Source organism: Gadus morhua, chromosome 4 (genome assembly GCF_902167405.1).
Source record: "Gadus morhua chromosome 4, gadMor3.0, whole genome shotgun sequence".
In the NCBI taxonomy this organism is placed as follows: Eukaryota; Metazoa; Chordata; class Actinopteri; order Gadiformes; family Gadidae; genus Gadus; species Gadus morhua.
Window position 1 is genome coordinate 36155397 of NC_044051.1, and position 19623 is coordinate 36175019.

Below are 19623 nucleotides of genomic sequence, written 5' to 3' on the forward strand. Positions count from 1 at the left end.
GTCCATCCATATAGGGTATTTCTAAAGTTACAGTGGATGAAGAGAATTGACCATGTCAGCTGTTAAAGTCCAGATTCAAAGTACTGTTTCAAACAATCAAACCTGTAAACAAAATGTATTCTGCAATACCAAACTGATGTTGGCCTGTCAGCATTTGGTGGTGGCAGTACCAAATGCAACCCCCAGATGGCTGCAAAACGTTCACATGTCTGACGCTAACCCGGAAGTAAATAAGGGTCAGACCGCCCTGCACACTCCATGCTTAATTTACAATACACTGTTGTCATTTCATATATGACATGTTTCCTCGCCGATTTTCCACTCTCGACCTTTTAAGATCCAACGTTACGAATAGCAACATGTGTGACAGCCCAATGCTGCGTTTTGCATGCAGAAAAATCAAGGTTTAAGTCGTTGCAAGGAGTGAATCAGCATCACATCAGCTCTGCAAGATCGCATGCAAACAGAGATGTCGGGCTTCAGTGCAGAACTCATCGACTACCTGGAGGGTAGGATCACCTTTGAGGAGTTCGACAGAAGGAGAGAGGAGCGAGAAGCAGCGGTGAGTGGACCGGGTAGCAGTAGCGCACACGTTACGGGGTTATAGCCACATGTAAACATGACAAATTAAATGACATCTTGCGGTGGTCCCTTTCTACCAGCAACCAAGTGTCAAGCGTCTCGGGGAAGACGGCGAGGAAGAGGATGTTCAGCCCAGTACCTCTGCTCAAGGCCTTGGGACCGCAGGTACCCATTGAATCTCATTCAGTCTTTTTCTGTCTTTCGTATCCTTTGATGGACTTCCTCCAAAGCCCACAAGAGTACCGTAAGGGGGCTTGACCTCGAGCTGAAGGGTTGTCGGTTTAACCCCAATACCCCGCAGTTTACTTGTAGGTATCCCTAAACTAGATGACTAACCCTAACCGGCTCCATAGTTACCTGTATCTACAAAATACACTGAAAGTCTGGGAAATTCCAAAATAGTGCATCTCTTCTATTCCGTAACTGCAGTGGATGAGGGTGTGAGTCCAGTGGTCCAACAGGCCTTTGCTTCCATGCTGGAAGAAAAGACACCTTCGACAGATGACGACGACGACGACGAAGAACAGGAAGAGGAGGAGGAGGAAGAGGAGGAGGAGGAAGATGAGGATACCTTGAGCTATGTGGACGACACCAATGACGCTGACTTCTCGATTGACGTGAAGAAGGTGTTGGAGAAGGAGGAGAGCGCCAGGGGGAGAGGAGGAGGTGGACGACGAAAGAGGAAGAAGAAGATGAAGAAAGAAGATGGAGGAGGAGGAGGAGGAGGAGGAGGAGGAGGAGGAGGAGATGGAGGAGATGGAGGAGGAGGAGATGGGAGAGAGAGCCCTTCAGTAGGGGACATCTTTGCCCTGGAGATGGAGCTGAACCGGGAGAACAGCAAGATGATGAGGGTGAATAGAGAGATAATATTATTTTGTGTGTATGTGGGTTTTTTGTGCATAAATATGTGTTTGTGTGTGCATATATATATACACATCCTGTGTATGTGTCTGTGTGTGCAATGCATATATATATGCATAATGTGTGTGTTTCTGTAGGAGCGCCGCCATCGCAGTAAGCTGCCCCGAGCCCTCAGGGGCCTGATGGGAGAAGCCAACATCCGCTACGCCCGCGGAGAGAAGGACGACGCCATCGTCATGTGCATGGAGATCATCAGACAAGGTGTGTGTGTGTGTGGGTGGGTGGGTGGGTGGGTGGGTGGGTGGGTGGGTGTGTGTGGGTGGGTGGGGCTGTGCGATATGGGAAAATATGAATCTCCCCATACATTTTCTCCATTTCACGATCTACGATGTATATCTCGATGTTTTGACATCTCCTTTAAAGGACCCCATGAAATCACACTTTTACACTTTACTATTTTCAGAGAGAGAGAGAGAGAGAGAGAGAGAGAGAGAGAGAGAGAGAGAGAGAGAGAGAGAGAGAGAGAGAGAGAGAGAGAGAGAGAGAGAGAGAGAGAGAGAGAGAGAGAGAGAGAGAGAGAGACTTATAAACATTAAGGTTAAATCATCTAAAAATATTTTACACAAATAACTAATTAAGGCGGCATTTTCTTTATATGTAGGCCATTGCAATGAATTAAACAAAAAAATTATAAACTAATTTTGATACATTGTGTTCGATATTTTTGAGCCCATTGAATTTATTTAGGAATGGTAGGTGTTCTGCCCTCTACCCCCAGCGCCTTGCCAGGGTCGACAGATAGATAACTCCTCTCCCCAACAAACCACGCAGACACGTCCCAGTTAACTCTTTTGGTTGCTTGAAGTAGGGTAAAACAACAATGTTTTCCCAGGCCAACTTATAGCTAGAAAAGTAGTATAAGATGAGGGAGCACCTTGCATTCCGATTGTGTGTCTAACTGTTATGGAGCGTGCAGCTGGTAACCATGACGACATCAGATCTGACAAAACGTTACAAGCATTGGCGTGTTTTGCTCCAAGTACTCCTCTCGATATCCAAAAACCTGCCAGATCACTGATCCCTTATTAGTTCTAGGAACCAGCAGTTCGTCCGCTTCCATGTTTCAATTGTCGATTTGAATTGGTTAGGATACACTATGCTACACTGAGCCGACCGGCGCTGCAAACCATAAGAAACTTCAAAATTAGTTCCCTCCCTTCCACACCTAGATGTCGTGTGAGATTGGTTGGTGAATGTGCGACGCAAGTGTTTTTTTTTACCCCTCACTCACGTTACTGCGTGAGGGAGAGGGAGAAAGCCACCGGAGAATGTTTTGAACACGAAACCAAGGCAAGTCTCGGCTGCCCCATGAAAAAACCCAGATGACCGTAAAATACTCTATACTTACGAAATAATAAATGAATGTATCGCACACAGCTATTTCGGAGATATATCGAGTATATTCAATATATCGCACAGCCCTGTGTGTGTGTGTGTGTGTGTGTGTGTGTGTGTGTGTGTGTGTGTGTGTGTGTGTGTGTGTGTGTGTGTGTGTGTGTGTGTGTGTGTGTGTGTGTGTGTGTGTGTGTGTGTGTGTGCATTGACTCTGTTTAGACCAGAGCCCGACCGATATATCGGCGGGCGGATATTATCGGCCGATATTAGGCATTTTCCAAACTATCGTTGTCGGCCGTTTAAAAAAATCGGCCATTCTTTTTTTCTGGGGGGTTATTGTGTTTTAGTTCAAAGGACTTTGAGTTTCATACCTTTTTAAGTTTGTATTTTTATACATTTTATTTATCAGAACTTTAATAATTTTTGATTTGGACTTTTCTGTTGTGAAAATAAAACAATAAAATAAAGTTTATTTTTAAACTGCATTACCTTTATTATTTTGGTGAGGACTCATAATTAGCTACAAATAACCAATGTTAGGGAAATCTGTTTATGTTTTGTTACGCGTTTCTGGAATTTCTTTTTTAAATATATATCTTTGTATGTATATATATATATTTGTGTCGGTAGTTGTTGATTGTATGTTCTTTGGTAATAATCATGACCTATTTTGTCTTCTTCTTCTCCTTCTCCTCCTCCTCCTCTTCCTGCTCCTCCTCCTCCTCCTCCTACAGCTCCGCTGGCGTACGAGCCCTTCTCCACGCTGGCCATGATCTACGAGGACGACGGCGACGTGGACAAGGCGCTGCAGTTCGGCCTGATCGCCGCCCACCTGAACCCGTCCGACTGCGAGGAGTGGGTGAAGCTGGCCGACATGTCCCTGGACCGGGACAACGTGCGCCAGGCCATCATTTGCTACAGCAAGGGTAAGGACCCAGGGGTCCCGGGTTTCGAAACCCCCGTCACGGCACCGGTGGGCAACATGAGCCCCCATACCTTAGGGGGGCGGTATGTAGCTCAGGAGGTTGAGCGGGTTGGCTGGTAACCGGAAAGGTGCTGGTTCGCATGGTGTCGAGGTGCACCTGAACAGGACACTTCACCCTAACTGCTCCCGGCAATCTGGCTGTCGCCTTGCTTTGTCGACTCCGCCGTCGGTTTGTAAATCAGTGGCCACTGGTTAAAAAATCCCTATTTAAATGCACTCCATTAAACGTTAATCTATTCCTTAATGACGTAGGGGGGGGGGGGGGGGTTGAGTTAGTTAAGTGGCTATGGTGTCTGACTCCCAGGAGAAAGGCACTGGGTTTTTAACACCAAAACACTGCTCCTTAATGACGATTTCCTGATCATTTTCAAAACTTTTGTGTTAAAGTGTGGCCATAAACTGAACACATACTTCCTTCCAGCCGTAAAGTACGACCCCACCAACGTGCGCTACCTCTGGGAGCGCTCGGGCCTCTACATGCGCCTGGGCGAGCACAAGCAGTGCATGGACGGCTACCGGCGCATCCTCTCTCTGCTGCCCCGAGAGGAGGGCGAGCACTTCATGACGCTCTCCAAGGACATGGCCAAGTGAGGAGTGAGAGAGGGTGGACACGCACTCCTGCGGAGAACACGACCATATGAGGACACACCCTGATACACACATTCTGAAAACACAGGGGTCTATGAGGACACACACTGATACACACAGTCTGAAAACACAGGGGTATATTAGGACACACACTGATACACACTTTCTGAAAGCACAACCACATGAGGACACACACTGATAAACACATTCTGAAAACAACATGCATATGATGATTCAAGCTGATACTCCCATTCTGAAAACACGACCATATGAGGACACACAATGATACACACATTCTGAAAACACAACATGCCTATGAGGACACACACTGATAAACACATTTTGAAAACACAACCATATGAGGACACACACTGATCTACCCATTCATAAAACACAGGCATATGAGGACACACGCCGATACACGCATTCTGAAAACACGACCATATGAGGACACGCACTGATACATACATGCTGAAAACAGGCATCTAAGGACACACACTGATGCAGACATTCTGAAAACGGGCATATGAATACCTGACAAATGAGGACACACACTCAAAGACTGATTGCGACGTACCTTGTTGTGTTATATATTAGGGATGTGTCAGAATATTCGATTATTCGATTATTCGTTCCCGAGGGTCAAAGTCGATTTTTAACATTTGGACCGTTAACATTTTTTCCCATTCAAATAATCAAGAATTAACGGACGGAACTAATGTTGGACAGGTGTCCCCGCTTATACCACGGTCACTTGCCATAGAAAATAAATGAAGACCATTCATTTATAGGGGGATTATTTGTTTATCAACACGGCGGATGTGCGAGCAGAATGATCGGCATAAGAAAATTTGTTTGACCAGTTGCCATGGATATCTCTGTGCGGTTAATTTGCAGTTGCGGTGTTAATTAGCGATGTTGTGAGCTTAATTTTTCATTCAAATGTAATCAGAAAACGTGGTTATATGCTATAGACCCTATAGTATCTGTGGTATAAAGGCTGGGGCGAATTTCAAATTATAAACACGTAATCTTTATGTTGAAATTATAGACCGTCGCGATTCAGCCTTTATACCACAGAAACTATAGGGACTATAGCATATAACCGCGTTTTCGGATTACAGTTAAATGCATTTTTCACAATTTGCCAGCTTTCGTTTTGAGGGCTGAACAGACATTTGGACTGGAACTACTTAGCAGGTAGTTGTGGTTTTGCGTTCAAGATATTAAGTGATTTCTTGCCGATGATCGATGGCTGCCTTTGTGAATGTCGGCATACATCGAATAATCTGTGTGTGTGTGTGTGTGTTTTGGTGTGTGTGTCAGGAGCTACTTCGAGAGTGACGACCTGCCGTCGGCCCTGGGCGTGACGGAGGAGGCCCTGCTCCGTCACCCGGAGCTGGTCACCGACGACATGATCAACATGGCCGCTGAGCTCTACCTGGCCGGGCACCAGCACAGCAAGGCCCTGCAGGTAGACACACACACACACACACACACTCATGCACATACATACACAAACACACTCATATAGGAACACACACACACACACTCTTACAGATACAGGTTTTTTGATTCACAGGATCACATGACCCGCGTACAGTGTTGGTCTGTGTGAGTCTTCACATGGTGCCTTGGTGTGTGGTTGTGTATTATTCAGGTGCTGGTGAAGTTCTCTGGTATCGTGTTGGTGAGGAAAGCCCCAGATAAGACTGCAGATCAGATTCCAGATCAGATCCCAGATAAGATTTCAGATCAGACGCCAGATAAGACCTCAGATCAGATCTCAGATAAGACCTCAGATCAGATCCTAGATAAGACCTCAGATCAGATCTCAGATAAGACCTCAGATCAGGTCTCAGATAAGACCTCAGATCAGATCTCAGATAAGACCTCAGATCAGATCCTAGATAAGACCTCAGATCAGACCTCAGATAAGACCTCAGATCAGATACCAGATAAGACCTCAGATCAGATACCAGATAAGACCTTAGATCAGACCTCAGACCAGACCCAAGTTCAGACCTCAACTCAGACCTCAGATCAGATCTCAGATTCCGTCACCAAATTGGAACCAAACCAGAGGGAGAAGGAGGGAGAGACGGAGAGAACGGCGACGGGAGGCAACGGGATGGAGGGCGTGGAGGGTGGGGAGACAGGGAAGGCAGGAGAGGGAGAGAACGGGCAGGAGAAGGAGGGAGGGAAGGTGGGAGAGGGGGAGGAAGGAATGGAGTGGGAGGGGGAGAAGGAGGGAGGGAAGGTGGGAGAGAAGGAGGGAGAGGGAGGGCAGGACAAGGAGGGGCTTAAAGACGGAGAGCAGCCGACGGCGGTGGAGGAGAAAGGAGCAGAGGCTGCTGGGAAGGTGGAGGAGCTGGGTGAGTACAGAGGATACACTGTCTATATTTTGACATCAACTGTCCAAACGTCAGCATATCAGTTTACAGATATCCTTACAAATACTATGACATCTGTGATGTGTGTGTGTGTGTGTGTGTGTGTCAGGTGAGATCGTGGAGGTGGAGGTACCAGACAGTGTCCCGGTGGACATCCGGGCCAAGCTGATGGTCTGCCTCATCCACCAGCACGTCTACACCCCCCTGGACGTAAGACGTGGACCCCCACCTCTTTACCCCCACTCCTCCTGCATCCCTACATCTCTCCCCTCCACCCCTCTCCCCTCTCTCCTCCACCCCCTTGTCTTCCACCCCTCTCTCCTCTCCCACCCTCTCCTCTACTCTCTCATCCACCCCAACAATGTTTATAAGTCTCTCTCTCTCTCTCTCTCTCTCTCTCTCTCTCTCTCTCTCTCTCTCTCTCTCTCTCTCTCTCTCTCTCTCTCTCTCTCTCTCTCTCTCTCTCTCTCTCTCTCTCTCTCTCTCTCTCTCTCTCTCTCTCTCTCTCTCTCTCTCTCTCTCTCTCTGCCTCTCTCTCTCTCTGCCTCTCTCTCTGTCTCTCTCTCTCTCTCTCTCTCTCTCTGCCTCTCTCTCTCTCTCTCTCTCTCTCTCTCTCTCTCTCTCTCTCTCTCTCTCTCTCTCTCTCTGCCTCTCTCTCTCTCTGCCTCTCTCTCTCTCTCTCTCTCTGCCTCTCTCTCTGTCTCTCTCTCTCTCTCCCTCTCTCTCTCTCTCTCTCTCTCTCTCTCTCTCTCTCTCTCTCTCTCTCTCTCTCTCTCTCTCTCTCTCTCTCTCTCTCTCTCTCTCTCTCTCTATGCCTCTCTATTTCCATCCCACTTTCACTTAATGCCATGTGGTCTTCCCGCCCCCCTCTCTCTCCTCCTCCACCACCACCACCCCCCCCTTCCACCCCAGGGCCTGCTGACGGAGATGATGGGCCAGAGCCCGGAGGAGGTGGGCGACCTCCACCTGGACGTGGCCGAGGCCTTCCTGGAGGAGGGGGAGTTCAGCTCCGCCCTGCAGCTGCTCTCCGCCCTCGTCACCTCCGTCAAGTACAACCTGGCCGTCGTCTGGCTACGTCACGCCGGTACGCAAAAAACACACCGCCCGTTGATGTGCGTGTGAGCGCTCGCTGCACTGCACTGGTCATTAAAGTGGCACCTTTTTTTTGGGGTTGCAATTTTTTGAATGATTGATAAGATAAAAACTTTATTTCATCCCATGCATGAGAAATTCACTTGTTAAAGCAGAGCGTGGAATTTGAAAGATGCAATAATAAAATAAAGTGAATAAAGTGTCCAGCAATACATGCATACATAAAATAAAAAAATCACAGAGATAACAATGTCATTCCATAAGGGCATGTGTGTACACGCCTAGGGGTCTAACCAATAAATGAGGCTAAGAGGTCCTTCACCACAGAATAAATACTTAATTACACACATTTACATGTGATTCTCTCCTACCTGCCCTCTTGTGCTGCCCAAACAGGGACCACAATGGAAATAAGCATTCAGGCTTTATAGTGTCATCCCTGACTATTTATGTATTTTTTTAGGTATGACACACAGTGCTGTTCATATTTTATATCAAAAAGGTCCAATAAAATAAATTAGTCAGTGAGCCTCCTGTCAAGGACTGATAAGAGATGATCTCTGTTGGGGCTCTTCTAGACAGCTAGGTGTTTGGTTTACTGGAGCGGGATCATGGAGGATAAACTGTGCACATTTACAGAGAATCTTTAATGAGACAACTCGTTGTTCAGGGCTTTTGGAGTCATGTTGTGGGCCAAAACATCAAAACACACAAAGTAGCACCAACCAAAACGTGTTCTAACCGTCTAAAGTTTAGACTCTAAAGTAAAGACTCTAAAGTTTAGATGGTGAGAGCCTATTTTGGATTGGTTCTTATAGTTGTATCTAAACAGTCTAATCTCTAAACTCTACACTTGTTTAGACTCTAAACTATTTGGGAGGGTTGGGAAGCCAAAGGTTAAACAAAAGAGGGCTTCTCAAGCGTGGTTTAATGACCAGACATGGCTATAGTGGTGACCCAAATTCCAACTAGCATAGCACCTTGCAAAAGGAGAGAGGAAGGGAGTCGACTGTAAGTGCAATGAGAATGAATACCAAGCTTTAAAGTGTTAATTTAAGTCCTTATAAGGTACAGACCGTTATATAATTTGTTATAATATCGTTAGGGTTATTTTTTCCGCGCCAGTGACGAATAACGTCTGTATGGCCTCGTCGACCTCTGACCTTTGACCTCTGACCTCTTTACCTTATTAGGACTTCGATTTAAGTCCCAATAATTGAAAGTCTTTAAAATTAGGACTTTAAATTAAGTCCTAATAAGGAAAGACCGTTATATAATTTGTTATAATATCGTTAGGGTTATTTTTTCCGCGCCAGTGACAAAGTCTGGATGGCCTCGTTGACCTCTGACCTTTTGACCTCTGACCTCCAGAGTGCCTGAAGGCGCTGGGGCACCTGGAGGCGGCGGCGGAGAGCTACGACCGCGTGGTGGAGATGGCCCCGCAGCACCTGGGGGCCCGCCTCTCTCTCTCCACGCTGCAGCAGCAGCTCGGGCGCCCCGAGTCGGCCCTCAAGGCCCTGGAGCCCATGTACGACCCCGACACGCTGGCCCAGGACTCCTCCGCCACCCAGAAGGTGTGTGTGTGTGTGTGTGTGTGTGTGTTGGTCTCAAGTGGCAGCCATTTTGGGTTACCCTGGTGGGCGGGTCTGACGTGAAGTTCCTCGTAGCACCAAGACGCTCCGTTTTTTCCTGTTCCTTAGGATCTCGGTGGCTAGTTTGTTTTCATATCACGTATGTTTAGCGGTCCTGTTTGACAGTTTGATTTGATTATTAAAAATATAATAAAAAAAGGGCATATTGAGGGTTTAATATGAATTGAGTTGAATAGATTGTGTATACCAAAGGGTGACGTTTCAACACCGTGTGTGTGTGTGTGTGTGTGTGTGTGTGTGTGTGTGTGTGTGTGTGTGTGTGTGTGTGTGTGTGTGTGTGTGTGTGTGTGTGTGTGTGTGTGTGTGTGTGTGTGTATAGGAGCTGAAGCTGCTGCTGCACCGCTCCACCCTGCTGAAGACCCAGGGCCATCTGCAGGACTACATAGACGCCGTCATCACCATGATCTCCCTGCTGCTCAAGGTCTCACACACACACACACACACACACACAGACACACAGACACACAGACACACACACACATATACAGACACACACACAGATCTTTTTGCTTCCTAAATTCCGACGTAAAGACATAAAGTGTTCCAATGCGTGTCTTCCGCGTGTGTCTGTCTGTCCGTGTGTGTTTGTGTGCGTGTCCCGCCCACCAGGTGGCGATGACGCGGTCGTGCGTGTGCGTGCGCTCCGTGATGGTGGCCGGGAAACGCCACCGGAGGCTGGTGAAGGTCAAGGACATGACCACGGATGACGTCACCGACCAGGAGGCGGCCTACCAGGACATCAGCGGTGAGTGTGTGTGTGTGTGTGTGTGTGCGTTTAAAAGGCTTGTTCATCACAACGTCATGACCGCCTCCATTTTGGAAGCGTAGGAGCATCGGGATGCTAGCTATGATGTTGGGGACCATGGTGATTTTGGTCGTTGTTTAGCAATTCATCTTTACATTATTTGTCATTATGGGGAGGCATTATTGTGTTGAAAAACGCCACAGCGTTTTTTCACGCAAAGCGCGGCAACAAATACGTTGTCATTAGCAAGCGACGTTGGTATCTCTCGTCAGGCATCCCAAAATGCCGGCGTTCCGATAACACCAATTCCCATGATGCAATCTGTCACACAAGCCCTATCCTACTTAAAGGTGATACATTATCCCACCAGGTGTGTGGCCACTACAAGCCGTTTTGAAAATCGGCCTCTTCTGACATCACAAGTGGGCGTGTCCACCGAGATGTGCGCACATCTCGGTGGACACGCCCACTATAATATGTCACCTTTAATGCTCTCTCACGCCCCGCCCCCTAAACACGCCCCCTTTCCCCCCCTGACTCCGCCCCCCCTCAGGGAAGACCAGCGTGCTGTCCCGGGAGGAGTGGTGGCAGCTGCTGGTAGACTGCGTGCACACCATGTGCGAGGTGGGCCGCTACCAGGAGGCGGAGCTCATGGTGGACTCGGCCATGGAGTTCTACTCCTTCTACGAGAACAAGCCCAAGAGGAAGCAGCTCGAGTTCTTCGGCCTGTCTGCCGCCTTCCTGGACCACAACTACCGCAAGGCCTACGACTACATCAGGTAGAGAGAGGGAGAGGGAGGGAGGGAGGGAGGGGGAGAGAGAGAGAGAGAGAGAGAGAGAGAGAGAGAGAGAGAGAGAGAGAGAGAGAGAGAGAGAGAGAGAGAGAGAGAGAGAGAGAGAGAGAGAGAGAGAGAGAGAGAGAGAGAGAGAGAGAGAGAGAGAGAGAGAGAGAGAGAGAGAGAGAGAGAGAGAGTCACCAAGGCCTACGACTACATCAGGGAGAGGGAGGGAGGGGGGGGGGGGAGAGAGAGAGAGAGAGAGAGAATCACCAAGGCCTACGACTACATCAGGTTGAGAGAGGCGGAGGGAGAGGGAGGGAGGGTGTGGGAGAGCGAGAGAGAGGGGGGAGGGGGAGGGAGAGAGGTAGTGCGAGAGGTAGAGCATCACTTTGGGAGAGAGAGCGGTAGAGAGAGCATCACCAAGGCCTACGACTACATCAGGTAGAGAGAGCATCACTATGGTAGAGAGAGAGGTAGAGAGAGCATCACTATGTTAGCGAGAGAGAGGTAGAGAGAGCTTCACTAAGGCCGAGAGAGAGATTGGTAGAGAGAGCTTCACTAAGGTAGAGAGATACAGAGTGGTAGAGAGAGCTTCACTAAGGTAGAGAGAGCTTCTTTACGATAGAGACAGAGTGGTAGAGAGAGCTTCACAGGCCTACGACTACATCAAGTAGAGTGAGCATCACTTTGGTAGAGAGAGCTTCACTAAGGTAGAGAGAAAGAGTGATACAGAGAGATTGGCTTGTTCCTGATCATTGCCTGTGACATTAGCAAGGATCATAGCGTTGTTTCTTTCTACCTTCTTTCCTTCCAGAATCATGCTTATGGACACCTCTGATGCTGAAAGACCTCAGCTGTGGAACGTCTTCAACCAGGTGTGTTTTTTGTGTGTGTGTGTGTGGACTGGTTGTTTACCTGTGGTTTCTTGTCGTTGCCTTGTTGTTCACAGTTTTGTTTTTGTGTTAACGCCAGACTCCTGGGTTGCTCCTGTATTTTGGTTGTTTTTTCGTGGTCTTTTGTTTACCTGTTGTTGTTGTTGTTGTTGTTGTTGTTGTCCTCCACCTCTCCCAGGTGACGCTGAACTCACAGCACCAGCGTCACCACCGCTTCTGTCTGCGCCTGATGCTGAAGAACCCCGACAACCACGCGCTGTGCGTCCTGTGTGGACACAACGCCATGGTGTCGGGCAGCTTCAAGCACGCCCTGGGTGCGCGCACGCACACACACAAAAGCACACACGCGGCGCACAAACGCACACATGCACGCACGCACATGCGAACGCCAGCGATGGCACACACACAAACGTACGCATAATTTGGGGAGATTTAGCAGAAGTGGAGACGCTTAATGACGTGTGTTTAATGCATGTTATTTCATCAAGCGAAACAGTCAAACTTCCTCTCTCTCTCTCTCTCTTGGCAACCTTATGTCTCTCTTACCTTCTTTCTCCGTCACCCCATGTCTCTCTCTCTTGCTCTCTCGCTCTCTCCTACTCTCACTCAATCACTCCGTGAATCTTTCTCTCCTTACGCCTCGTGCCCACTGCACCGTCAGTCGAAGGACGTCGGAAGGCTTGGCTGACGGATGGGGGAGCTTTCCGGGGGTCGTCAGAGCCCGAGACATTGCACACATTTGCATACGCGTTCTGATTGGATGACGGATCCGTCGCTGCCGAAAAAGTTGACCATTTTTCAACTTTTTGACGGAGCCAAAGGCTCCAACAAAGCGAACGGATCCACAATGCATTGCGCGTCTGAACCCATTCAAAGTCAATGGGGATCAGTCAACGGACGGAGGCAGTGGGCGTTAAACCTCTCTCTCTCTCTCTCTCTCTCTGTATGTCTCTCGCCCCCTAGGCCAGTACATGCAGGCGTTTAGGACCCATGGCAGTAACCCCATGTACAGCCTCTGTGTGGGGCTCACCTTCTTCCACCTGGCCGCTCAGAAGTTTGTCTCCAAACGACACCCGCTCGTGCTACAGGTGTGTGTGTGTGTGTCTGTCTGTCTGTGAGTCCATCTACTGGGTTTGATTCCCAACAACCTGTAGACATCCTTGTGCAAGATGTCTTCTTCACTTCAACTAATCTTACCGTTAGGCCCTTTGAATAAATGCTTAATGACGAACGGTGAATTTACATGTACATTTACATTTAGGCCATTTAGCAGATGCTTTTATCCAAAGCAACTTACATTAAGTACTTTTTCATGTGAATTGTTTACGGATTTCAGATTTATATGTGTATTTATTATTTTAGAAATTCATACAGATAATGAATAGTTATGACCTCCAACCTTCAAGGATTGGGTCTTTGACACAGAGACATTTAGTCGACTTTGTCTTAAATAGTCTAACCCCCATGTTGGTACATTGTGAGTGTGTAAAAGCGGGTCATTCCATTGGGAGGACGGGGGTGGTAAATGAGTGATACCACAGCATTGCTTGGCTTCGAGAAGGAAAGGCTCAGTTATGCAATGGTTTTTTTTCCGGGCCGTCGGTCCCATTATTCTGTGTGCAATTTGCCGTGTGATGTTTTGCATTCAATAAATGCCCTTATTGTTTGTTTGACAACCCCATTGTGGCATGACAGTGGAATTTGTCAATAATTGTATTGCCAAAGTAGGGACAATTCTATACTGTTAGTCTGGGACGAAAATAATTGCAAAAGTTTGGCAGAATTACAAAACTATTGAGGATGATCCCAAAAAATGTACATTTCAAACAGTGTCTTCAGCAGCTGTCATTTCATACCAAGCACGCTGTTGAAACGATTGTCTCCGTCGATACTCAGTAGTGCCTTTTGGCTGTTCTGCTTAATTCAAATGTACCACGTTTGTTCTATATGCTGAAACGCATCCTTCACATGTATTTCAAATTGTAAATCCGTTAAACGTCTCTTATCGATTTTTTTTGTTTTTTCCATGATCGGATGTGAATACCGTTTCTAATCAGACAGAACTCAGCTCTACGGTCTACCCAGAGGCCGGCCAATGTTTGATTTCCTAATGAATAATAATAATTACATTTGATAGGCTATATCATATTAGCCTATATTTAAGTATATTAGGCTAACAGTAGCCTTTCGTTTCCGTCAAATTGATGCTGACATGAACGGATGCGCACATTGTGGTGTTAGTTTGCGGGGGATGTGGTCATTTAGCGGAGACAGACACCTGTAGACAGCTGTGGGTCACCTGGATGAGCCGATTCATTCTTTACAAGCGTTTAAACCAAGCGATGGTCCCAACCAATAATGTATCATTGAGTCGCTCATATGCTTAAAAATATATTGTTTATGATTGGACGGTCAGGGGATGATGGTTCAGTCCTAAAGAATGAGGTTTGACTCGGCAGAGTCTTGCATGAGACTAATCCTAAATAATAATTTATGCAATGGCTTATTTTAATTGTTCTGTTTCTCTGTGTGTGTGTGAGACTGTGTGTGTTTGTGTGACTGTATGTGTATGCGTGCGTGACTGTGTGTGTGTGCGTGCGTGCGCGCGTGCATTTGTGTGTGTGTGTGTGTGTGTGTGTGTGTGTGTGTGTGGCTGTGTTCACGCATGCCTGTGTGTGTGAGTGTGCGTGTGTGTGTCTGTGGGTTTGTGCGTATGCGACCGTGTGTGCGTGACTGTGTGTGTGTGTAACTGTGTGTGTCTTTGCATGTGCGCGCGTGTGCGTGCGTGTGTGTTGGTAGGGCTTCTCCTTCCTGTGGCGCTATGTGGAGCTGCGGGGCGAGTGCCAGGAGAGCCTGTACAACCTGGGCCGCGCCCTGCACCAGATGGGCCTCGTCCACCTGGCCATCCACTACTACCACCAGGCCCTGGCACTGCCCCCACCTGCCCTGGAGGTAAGCACACAGCATATTGTTGAACCATTGAGGTGGATGTCAAACCTCCTCGATTGTATCCTTTTGATACGTCGTCATTTAGTCTCTAAGCTTCTTTCTCTCTCTCTCTCTCTCTCTCTCTCTCTCTCTCTCTCTCTCTCTCTCTCTCTCTCTCTCTCTCTCTCTCTCTCTCTCTCTCTCTCTCTCTCTCTCTCTCTCTCTCTCTCTCTCTCTCTCTCTCTCTCTCTCTCTCTCTCTCTCTCTCTCTCTCTCTCTCTCTCTCTCTCTCTCTCTTCCCCCCCCCCCCTCCCCCCCCAGGGTATAGAGGCGGATCAGGTTGACCTGAGGAGAGAGATTGCCTTCAACCTGTCTCTCATCTACCAGGCCAGTGGCAACACACACCTGGCCCGCCAGACCCTCTACACACACTGTGTCATCTAAACACGAATACACACCAACATTCAGGCGTGTATTCCTACACAAACCGAGGGTGATGTTTGTGGATTTAGGACTGCAGTCTGGAGGCTTTTCCAAAAGCAGTGCTGTATGGATTAAGGTCGAAATTGCTTTTATTTTTGTGGGATTAATATCCGGTTAATTTCAGGTGATTTTGTGTTTTCAAGGAGCATTTTGCAAATACTTTTTTTGCAGCATTTCCTTCATTTTTTGGAATAATATTTGAGAGGTTGCTTGATGCTTTTTAGAAGATTGGTATAAATGTTTTATTTTTTCTATTGCCTATGTACAAAAAACTGTAGCCTATTTTGTTAATAAATTAAAATACTCAATTAAAATTACCGATTGTTTTTTTCTTCACGAAATTAATTAGATATTGGTCTCATTACGACAGCAGTTTTTTATTCGGTTTCAATCGCGGATTAGAGCGATGGGATTATGTTGGTAACCCCCCCCACCCCTCCCCCCTCCCAACCTCCCAGTCTAATGACATCTGAAGTCTGCGATTCCGAACAGAGCACGCCTTGACTCGGAGTCTCCATCCCTAAAGGATGGAGAGAGAGCAGGATGCGTCCCATGGACCCTCCTAAACCTCGATAAACCTTGCTCCCAAATAAAGTTCACGGTATTATTTAATCACTGAACGGGAATAAAACACATCCACATCGTCTCGTTTTAATTCTGAACCACCGGGTGTGTTTTTCCCGGTGCCTTGGATGTGGGTGTTGAGCGCCTTTCATTACGCTGGTGATGTAGCGGAAACGGGCGGGCGGATGTGATGAAGTCTTCTCGCTAGATAAATAAGATATGAACGCTTCTTTCAGCACTGGCAGCATCAACGCTATATTTCTTCGTAGTGGCTTAAAACTCCCAAGCCGATAAACACGGGATGATTTCGAGAAAATAAAGTAATACGCCCTGAATACGCTCAAAGCGAGATTTACGCCTTGTCCTAGAATCTGGAGCCGACAGCGAGGGGTGGCTGCGCAGCGACCCCGTTTAGGAGCTCTGAATCCCGGTCTGGGAACGGAGGAAGCGTCGGTGGGGCCACCAGCGATACAGGACTTCTGGCAGCGGGTTATGGCTGCGGACAGCCCGCTTAGGTCGAAATGAGAGGTGTTGGAAACATGGAGGGTCGGTCCCTGTCTATGTAGACGGTAAGTCTGCAGCCCCACACTGATCTTTATTACATTGTTTTTCTGTTGTGTTTGGTTGCGTGTGTGAGTGTGGTTGGGGCTGCTTGGATTTGTCAGTGATTTTAAAATATGTGATTGTTTTTATTGCGATCGGACCGACTGACAGCTAACAGACTTGGGCTGCAGACGTGCGTTGTGCAGTACTTTCCACGTCGTTTTGTTGAAGGTGTTTTGGTTAAATCAAGGTTTTGTCAATTGCGTCGCTGAGTTTAATCCAACCCTGTCGTAACTAGTGGTTCAGTCTGTGCGTCTGTGTTGTGTGTTGTACCCAAAAAACAACAAATAACCCACTTAAAGTTGAAACGTATTTAGTGAGGAGGAGCATCAAGTGTGTTGTTGAGTAACGGGAGGACTATAACGGCACCGTACACAGTGGGATGAAGATAGCATTACCCATTACATTGCATTCCCTCTCTATATCCGTCTAATATCATGCAGCAGACTAGAACGATGCACCTCGAGTGTTATGTAAGATTTAAACTATTTTTCTGGTTGAACTCGGTCAGTTTTCGACCATAACTTCAGTTCATTTTTTTTTGTAGTCACAGATCCAAGTATCTCAACGTACAGTAGGCGTCGCTCTGTCCGTTACTAACCAATCACTCAGCCCATTGCACAGTGGATTTTGCCTTTAATTGGCTGGGAACAGGGAAGCCCCGCCTACCGTACGTACGGATGGTGGGCCACAAACGCTGTTGTTTTAGGCAAGTGCGGTAGTTGAGCCTCCATGGAAGTAACTATGCTTGGTATTTAGGGCACAGACTGGAGACATACAAAAATAAGTCTTAGCTTAAACCCTTATGGATATTAAGAGAATAAAGGGAACTTCTATGCTGGTCATGTGTTTCAGACGAGTTGATGTAGACCTACAACTGAGTGACTATTGATCAATTGATTTGTCGTCACCTCAGTGCTGAATCTATATTATTATTGGTTATTTGTCTCCTTTTGCTAATCGGAAGGAATCAGGCACCGTGACGTAAATGTGTTCATCCATAGTAGTGTTTGAGACGTTGATTTTGGGAAATTGATTGCAGTTTTTTTTTTTCTTTTTTTTAAGGAAACGAAATTAATAAAATTGAAAACATGTCAAGTGTATGCACATGCAAGTATTCATTTTTCCTCCAAAAGAAAATTAGTAAACAGGTGAATATAGTGCACACACACGCACGATCATGCGGACACGAACACACACACGGACATCCATCCATAGGGCATGAAGGAATGTGAGGGGTGTGTGCGTGGGACAGGAAGCTGTCGTCTCATTGTTCTGCTGTCACGCTACTGTTATTTCTAGATGCAAGTGACACATACTTTGGATTTGCGTTGGGGGTAAAATCAAAATGCCTCGAATACGACAGAACTTCATCGGTCAAACTTCTGATAAAAGAAACTGGACTCTCGTTATTTTACTTCAGATTATTCACTCGGTCCTGATCGAGCCCAAATTCACCAGCAGTTGATAATTTCAGTAGGAAATGGTTTCGTGTGTGTGTGTGTGTGTGTGTGTGTGTGTGTGTGTGTGTGTGTGTGTGTGTGTGTGTGTGTGTGTGTGTGTGTGTTTTCTCACAGTGCTTTGGGGTATATTTAGTTACTGAGTCCCTACTTATAAATAACTCTCCGGCATGGATCTCAGACAGCAGAATATGTAGCACTAAACAGGATGGCCTCCTCGCCCACCAGTTCACATGAATGCCTGCTAGCATGAATACTGCCAAGTAGTGTTAAGAATGTTTACTAGCATTGCACACTCTAATCATAGTTACTAATTGATGATAACTAGCTTATAACAAATTGCATTAACAATTGTAATTCAAACAACACCACTTTCTAGTAGACAGTGCTGACTATCATTAGCAGTATGATGTCATTATGATAGTGCCATTGATCACACACACACACACACACACACACACACACACACACACACACACACACACACACACACACACACACACACACACACACACACACACACACACACACACTGAGGGCTCTTCCTGCCATTCCAGTGAACATTAGCTCACCATATTGTAAATAGGAAGTGATTTCAGACCACACACACACACACACACAGCTAGAGCAACCCAGATGCCAGGGCAGTAGGGCAATGATGAGTAAGCTTTTCTTTTCTCTCCATCTAGGTTTGACGACGAGAGTGGTCTGTACTCTGTCTGTCTGTGTGTGTGTGTGTGTGCGTGCGTTAGTATGTGCGTGCACGTTGATGGACATGGTGCCTGTGTTCTCTTCCGGAAGCGCGGCACACACACAGACACGTGCGGGAAACATGGATGACTGCGTTAGAGTATAGAGATGAAAACCAATTCATACACACACACTTATGGTTAGATAGAGCACTGGGATTGTCACACACACACGCACGCGCACACACACACAAACTTATGGTTTGACTATCGTTATGTGAAGCCCTGAGATTGAACGGTGAGACTGTGCAACACACACACACACACACACACACACACACACACACACACACACACACACACACACACACACACACACACACACACACACACACACACACACACACACACACACACACACACAGTAACGACCACTCGTCGTCCAACCTGGTGAGGGACTTGGATAAGAAAGGGTTTATATTTAGTTAAAGGAGTCAGACTGCTTTGTCAACTGCTGTACGTAGGATGTAGTGAAACAATGGATGCGCACATTATTTCCTACGGCTCTGAGTTTTGGTGGCGCAATCACTGAAATCGTAATCGGTTGGTGGACGATTCTTCATCCAAAGTGTAGTAGAATAGAAACAAGCATATCATATCCAAAAAATAGTTTTTGAGGAGGTGTGTGTGTGTGTGTGTGTCAGAGAGAGAGAGAGAGAGACAGAGAGCGACAGAGGGATTCAGACAGGATCCATGTGGTGTCACAGGGATTACGGAAGAAGGGTAATCCTTTCATTCTCTGTTTTAATCCCACCACTGGATCAACGACATTCACCCCAGTGTGTGTGTGTTGGTGTGCATGTGTGTAAGAAAGAGAGGCCTTAAAAAAAGTATGCTGAATGTGTGTGTAATGTTTGTTATTTCTAGTCGT

At 47.0% G+C, this 19623-nt stretch overlaps 1 protein-coding gene across 1 annotated transcript; it reads left to right on the plus strand.

Moving 5' to 3' along the window:
- Nucleotides 1–219: 219 nt before the first annotated feature.
- Nucleotides 220–15690, plus strand: gtf3c3 (general transcription factor IIIC, polypeptide 3). Its single transcript, XM_030354500.1, has 19 exons — nucleotides 220–562; nucleotides 663–747; nucleotides 1012–1433; nucleotides 1581–1704; nucleotides 3573–3764; nucleotides 4245–4410; nucleotides 5738–5885; nucleotides 6072–6786; nucleotides 6914–7014; nucleotides 7717–7888; nucleotides 9268–9470; nucleotides 9868–9969; nucleotides 10158–10293; nucleotides 10847–11072; nucleotides 11887–11947; nucleotides 12144–12279; nucleotides 12929–13053; nucleotides 14765–14917; nucleotides 15215–15690. The coding sequence occupies exons 1-19, from the start codon at nucleotides 458–460 to the stop codon at nucleotides 15335–15337; spliced, it is 3495 nt and encodes a 1164-aa protein (XP_030210360.1). The 5' UTR covers nucleotides 220–457; the 3' UTR covers nucleotides 15338–15690.
- The last annotated feature ends 3933 nt before the right edge of the window (nucleotides 15691–19623 follow it).

What these genes read in the sequence shown, in the direction of transcription:
- gtf3c3 (XM_030354500.1), top strand. Translation starts at nt 458, where the DNA reads ATGCAAACAGAGATGTCGGGCTTCAGTGCAGAACTCATCGACTACCTG. An exon ending in TGGGAAGGTGGAGGAGCTGG is followed by an intron (nt 6,787 to 6,913) that starts GTGAGTACAGAG and finishes TGTGTGTGTCAG; the next exon opens with GTGAGATCGTGGAGGTGGAG. An exon ending in GACACCCGCTCGTGCTACAG is followed by an intron (nt 13,054 to 14,764) that starts GTGTGTGTGTGT and finishes GTGTGTTGGTAG; the next exon opens with GGCTTCTCCTTCCTGTGGCG.